This window comes from Pyxicephalus adspersus, chromosome 2 (assembly GCF_032062135.1).
Source record: "Pyxicephalus adspersus chromosome 2, UCB_Pads_2.0, whole genome shotgun sequence".
In the NCBI taxonomy this organism is placed as follows: Eukaryota; Metazoa; Chordata; class Amphibia; order Anura; family Pyxicephalidae; genus Pyxicephalus; species Pyxicephalus adspersus.
The window spans coordinates 85,033,225-85,039,277 of NC_092859.1; the positions used below are offsets into that span (position 1 = coordinate 85,033,225).

The 6,053-nt window shown below is 39.6% G+C and overlaps 1 protein-coding gene across 2 annotated transcripts in view; it reads right to left on the reverse strand.

The window, feature by feature from the left end:
* The window catches only part of MSRB3 (methionine sulfoxide reductase B3), a 62,320-nt gene extending 56,435 nt beyond the window's left edge, over positions 1-5,885 (reverse strand). The window contains exon 1 of one of the 2 annotated variants that reach the window (XM_072401298.1): positions 5,647-5,885. In XM_072401298.1, the coding sequence (XP_072257399.1) occupies positions 5,647-5,692 (46 nt within the window). In that variant the 5' untranslated portion in view covers positions 5,693-5,885. The remainder of the gene's footprint in view (positions 1-5,646) is intronic. The other variant, XM_072401297.1, reaches the window with a different exon arrangement.
* Between the last annotated feature and the right edge of the window lie 168 nt (positions 5,886-6,053).

Sequence of the window (6,053 nt, forward strand, 5' to 3'; positions counted from 1 at the left end):
CCACAACAGATGTGTATTCATTACTAAAGTTGGCGTTTTGCCTACATCTATTATAGATGACGCCTTGACAAGTAGCACATGCTTGGCCTTTTAATAATGTCACTGCTCTCTACAATGACACTCCACATTTAGAATACAGAGATAACATGCACTTGCATGCACTCTAACAAAGAATTTAAAAATAACGGTATGGTATCCAGGAGATACGTCTTATGGAGTATCTCATGGCTCTTATCAGGGATACTGTAGTTAAATTTGAAGCAACATGGGACGTCTGGGACCATTACTTTGCCCGGCTGCCGATATGACCCCCTATTGCTCTTGTGCTCTATTTTTCTTATGACTAAATGCCATGCGCTGCCCTATGTCTTGGCCACACTTTCCCCCTCCACCTATCGCTGCCCTTTTTCTCATCCTCCTTTCCATTTTGTTGTTGCTTGGCCTGGGTTATTGGCTGTTGTTATGTAATATATACTTGATGAGTGCACTTACTATGTGTTCTATTCTATTATTATGTAGAATTTATTTGAGCATACCTTGTACGGTGATGTATATAACTGACTGAAGAGATCTGGTTACTGTCTTAATACTGTTTTGCACTCATTTGCTATTTGCTATTTATTATTACTTTCTTTTTTATTGTCTTCTGGTTTGTATGTTTGTTAAAAATTTTCAATAAAAACACAATTTCCAAAAAAAAAAAAAAAATAACAGTATGGAAGAAACATATCGGTCACACATTAAAGATTGTCAATGCAGAATTTACTGTAGCAACCTAAAATACTTTTCATTTTATCAATAATTTTGCCACTGGCACATCTGAGTTGCACACAATGAACCTTACAATAGACCTCTGTTGCAATGCACCTAGAGTTGTCACCTGTCTGATATTTTTCCGGTTGCAGTTAAAAGTTGTTCCTGTGTGCCAACTTTATTTACAATATTTTTAGAGCACTATCACATTACAAGTATATGACAGAGAACATAAATCATTACTTAAATCCTTATTCCTCAAAAAAAACTCACAATTGAATGCCTCTGCCAACTCATGCACAAGTTTGGTGTAATTCTGAAGGAAAACAGCTAATCCGCGGGATTATTTGAAAAAAATAAAAATATACAAGACATACACAGTTTGTATCCTTAGCTGGATTCAAATCCAGGACATAGAGCTGCACAGCAAGGGTGCTAACCACTAAGCCACTATATGCAATGGTGAATTCCTGTGCAAAAATCCAAAGGATGAAATTACTTTATACAATTTTGATGTCTCCTTTTTACCAAACATGGTTAAACATACAGAAATTTTCAGCATCACGCTGCACAGTGCCAAATGTCTAATTTTTTGTGCAGGGCTGGGTTCATCCAAGTAATAAGTGAAAGGCGTATGTAAGATGTTAATACAACCCAGCATACATATTTTAAAACCATTCCAAAATCAAATTTGCTCAGTTTACCTGACATTGAAGTTTTGTGTTATCACCAGCAAACAACATATGAACAGAATGATCATACAACTGTTATGAAAACTATTTCTGAGAAGCATCCTCATTGAATCACAGTACACTAGCCCATACATGCAAACAATAACGATATGCTTGTTTGAGGAGTTTGGCATACCACAGTACTGACTACAGATTCGATCACTCGTGGCACCTGAGAATTGTAATGGATCGTCATCTTTAAATTTTATGGGTAAAAATTGTTAACCAAGCTTTGATATAAGCCTTAGGTACCAATATTTTACATTGAGCTGAAAAAACTGAAAGCTACACATCCTATTAAGTTTTAAAATGACCCCATATCAAGAAAAAAATACATGTCTGCCATTTCTTTGCTTATATTAAAACGTGGACAGAAACCCAGTACTTCTAGGTATTGCATAGGCATATACGCTCCTCGCACATTGGACCTGGTGTAATCATGTTACAAGGGTTCTACCAAGATTACCAGGTCCACAAATCTGTACTAACTTACACTGAACAAGTATAAGAAACTAAATCAATGCTAAAAAAAAACGCTAACTACTTATGTATTGCCTAACCCTAGGTTCCCCCAGAGGTTGCTAGAGGTTCTTTGAGCTATGAGCAATTTCTGCCTCTCAGGTCAGTTTAAGTGTCACCAATAATTTGTTTTGTTTTTTCTGTAAGGGTGGCATTGGTCCCACTGGCCAGCACTGTGACAAGCATTCTTCCCAGTGACCACCATGCTAATGCAGTAGTGGGCTGTGAATATAGTAATTATAGTTAGGGTTCCCTGAAGATCTGAAAGTTTTGTCAAGAGATCATACAAGTCAGTATGTAGTGTTTATAACAAATCAACATAATCTTTATTGTTTAACCAAAATTAGCTGAATAATATGTATAATAAGTTAGCACTAAAAACAATTCACCACCCGTTACCAAATAAGAACATTGTCTATCTATTATAAACCTATAGAATTCAGCTGAGGTCAGCAAGAATAACCTACTGTACTTTGATAAAATAAGCAGGTCAGCCCTTAGATAGTCCTGTAGATAGACATGCATTCCCTTTGTATGATGGATTTACATATATACCAAAGTTCAGGAAGCTACCATGCTAGATTTTTAGATCCAACATCCAAATACATAGATTAGGAAGGACGGAGCTTGTACCAGTTATATGTGGACAGAGCTATCAGTTAGTAGCTCTAAATATTGGAGGTGGGTTTATACACAAGCACTGTTCACAGCTGTTCTAGTTGTTCTGATCCTCCAAATTTATAGGCAGTGGACTGAAACCCATCATCAACAATACCACCAGCTTCATTAATGTACCATCAGATATTTTATCTTGGTTGTCCCATGGATAGAATAACAGTAATTATTCAGTAGGAGCCATGGTTTGTACCAACTATGGTACTCCAATAAGCATTCAGAGCACATGAAGCATTTAGATTTGCTAATCCAGTGGTGCATTTGAGCTCACATCATCCAAAAAGGAACAATAAAAGCAGAGCAGATAGCTGACACATTTTATTAACATGGGAAGCTATGAGAAATACTCCTCTTGCATGCAGTCAGACATCATCCTCAGTGTTTTCTTCATGGATCCCTACTGTTATATATGTGAGGATACTCCACAATTCCCACAAGAATGATACTTGATATGGAGCACAATGTGATATGAATTTCCACAACGCCTAAAATACTGAGAGCAAGTTTCCATAAAACATTCAGCAAAAGGCTTCATTGCAACTGCAACAAATGGATGAACAGATAATGAATTCAGTATTAATAGGCACACTATATGCATTGAATTGGAAATGACTTCAAGTGATTCTTCACAAACACTGGAATGCTCCTGAACTTTCCCAAAAATAAATGTCACTGCAGGTCTAATGACTTCCAAAAACGTAAAGCCTTGTGTGGCTATAATGTGTCATGTTATTATCATGGTAAGGCTAGGGGGATGGCAACACTGTGAAGTATAAACCCTGATGACCGTGTAACGAAGTGCATTACTCTGTAAAGTATAAACCCCGGTGCCCTTCTATGAAGGGCAGATTATGGAATAGTCCCAAGAGCATGGACACTAAAGTAATAAAGACATTCAGTAAAAGAACAATAAATCAACCTTATACTGACCTATGTAGTTCAAGGTATCGTAATCAATCTAAGTTTACTAAAAAAAAAAAAAAAAAACGCCTAAATCGGGATTCAGTAGATTTCAAACTTCCACCTGCTGCTCTGGTTTCTGCTAAGAGAGGATTTGTAATTTCAGTGCTGCTGTTGTGATATTTGAAGATGAATTTCTCGTTAGTGCCTGCAGCTACAGAGGTCAGTGTTAGCTGATTTCATAGAATGTGCTGATGATTTGTACACAGTGTTTAGGCCATTTGGGTTTTAGTATCTAGATGATTCATATTTCTTCAATTTGGAGGATTTAAGTCCCCTTTCTCTGTGGTAATGCGAACAGATACCTGTGCCCAGACTGTGGACATTATTTTGTGTAAGCCTTTAATATAAACCTGGTGCTATATTATATCAAATGGGGGGATGTGATCTGCTCACAGGATGCAGCTCTCATTCCCTGCCCTAAACACAAGTGCTTGATAGGGAGGAGAAAAAAGTTATGAACAGTAAATCGATTCAATGTGGTGCTAATGCAATGTCAGGGCTCCTACATGAGAGCAGTGAATCTAAGAATCAATGGGTCAGGAGGAGAACCTGAATGAACAAAGTTTCTTTCAAATTGTAATAGCAGCACTGGTGGTAATTAAAGTACATATACAGATACAAAAACTGGGGTGTAAGAGGTTAGACCCCTGTCACATTTGTATTGATGTACGCATCCCATAAGGGCATTTACCCTTTTTAATTGTTCATCACCGATATCATCAATAATAAAAATTTGGAGTTGCCCCAGAACAAAAACAGTAAGGTCATTGTTCAATAAGGGGCACTTGTTTTATTTCAATAGTAGCTTACATTGGACAGATATCCTCCTACGTCCTGTTGAGTCTACATGACAGGAAGTGAAGGAAAATTTCCTTACACACTGATGGCAAACAACAGAAGTTTTAACTTTCTTGTTTTCTATCCAAAATGAAAAAATAATGACATGTGAAAAACTTCATAGCAAGATAGGACTGGTCATGACAGCCTATTACAGAAAGCATGTGAGGTATGTGTCTGGGTCTTAATATGTTTATATTATAGTGAAGGAAACATGTCAGCACCCCTCGCCAAGGATGATGTGAGCTCAGATGAATGCCTGGACAAGCCAAGCTAAATGATTCATGTGGTCTACAGACGATTGGAATCCCGCAGCTCATACACAGTAAGTGAATACTCTTACATGGGATGACCTGCACACCCTGAGACACGCGGATCGGGCTAGGGAAGGTACTGCTCTGTAAATAAGGAAGAATGCAATGCTCAGAGATATAATAACTAACTAATCTGACATTACAATCAGTGGTGTTACATAGCGGGCGACACTTCCTCACATTCATCACACATCCCTTCTATCACAGAGATAAGGCTTATCACAATCACTGGCTCACTATTTATATGGAAGGAGAATGGAAGGGTTACAACCTCCATCAGGTCTTTATTGTATAGCAAGTGTAAATCTGAACAGGAATAGAGGAGAAATTATTTGTTCCCATGAAAACTAAAAAGGATTTATAGGAAATCTTTTAGGAAAATAACCTCCTACTTCCTGTTGGGTTTACAAAGGCAGGAAGTGAAAGGAAATCTCCCCAATGTGACACAGATGGTAAAATAAAACTGACAGCACTGAGAAATGAATGGAAAGGTGTTGTCTTTAGTCATACAAGCTGAGAACTATGAGGTGGATGAGGGGTGCTTTGTGGGTGAGGTGATCTGGATTTGATGTTGGGGTTCTTGCTGACTGATGCCCAGTCCCTCCTGGCATACCTGAGACATATAAATAGAGATATATGGGGGGTTATAATGACACGGTATTATTGACACAGAAGGTTCTGTGAGCTGGCTATTAGGATGCCACAACTTTCGGGACCCCCACACTATTCCCTGGGATGGATGGAGGGATCAGGGACAGGAGCTGTGTGTGGGAAATAGTACGGGTCACGTGACGCTGCCTGACATGACGATGCTGCATGAGGTGAGGGCGCCATGGAAGGAGCGGGCCACTTACCGGCTGTATGGAGAGCGAGCAGAATGCACAGTACAAGGGGGCTCATACGTCTGGGAGAGTCGGGGAACTTCACTGGAGAGATGTCTGTCTTCCTCCACCTTTACTTGGCGGCCTCTCTCCTCCCCTTTCCCTGTCTCTAATGTCAGGCCAGGGTGACAGACATGCGTGAGAGGGATGTCGGGAAATTCCTGTGCAGCCAGCACCAAATATGAGCATGGAATGAGCCTGGGAAGCTGCAACACCGGGGCCAAACACCCCCTCCTACCGACAGGCTGCTTATCCGGGAGAGGTGTGTGCAGGGGATGGATGAGGGACTGGACCTGTACACTGTTCTGTAATGGCAGAACTCCGCAACCTGTACAGACTATGGGGTGTCAGTACTGACTGGACCTGTACACTGTTCTGTA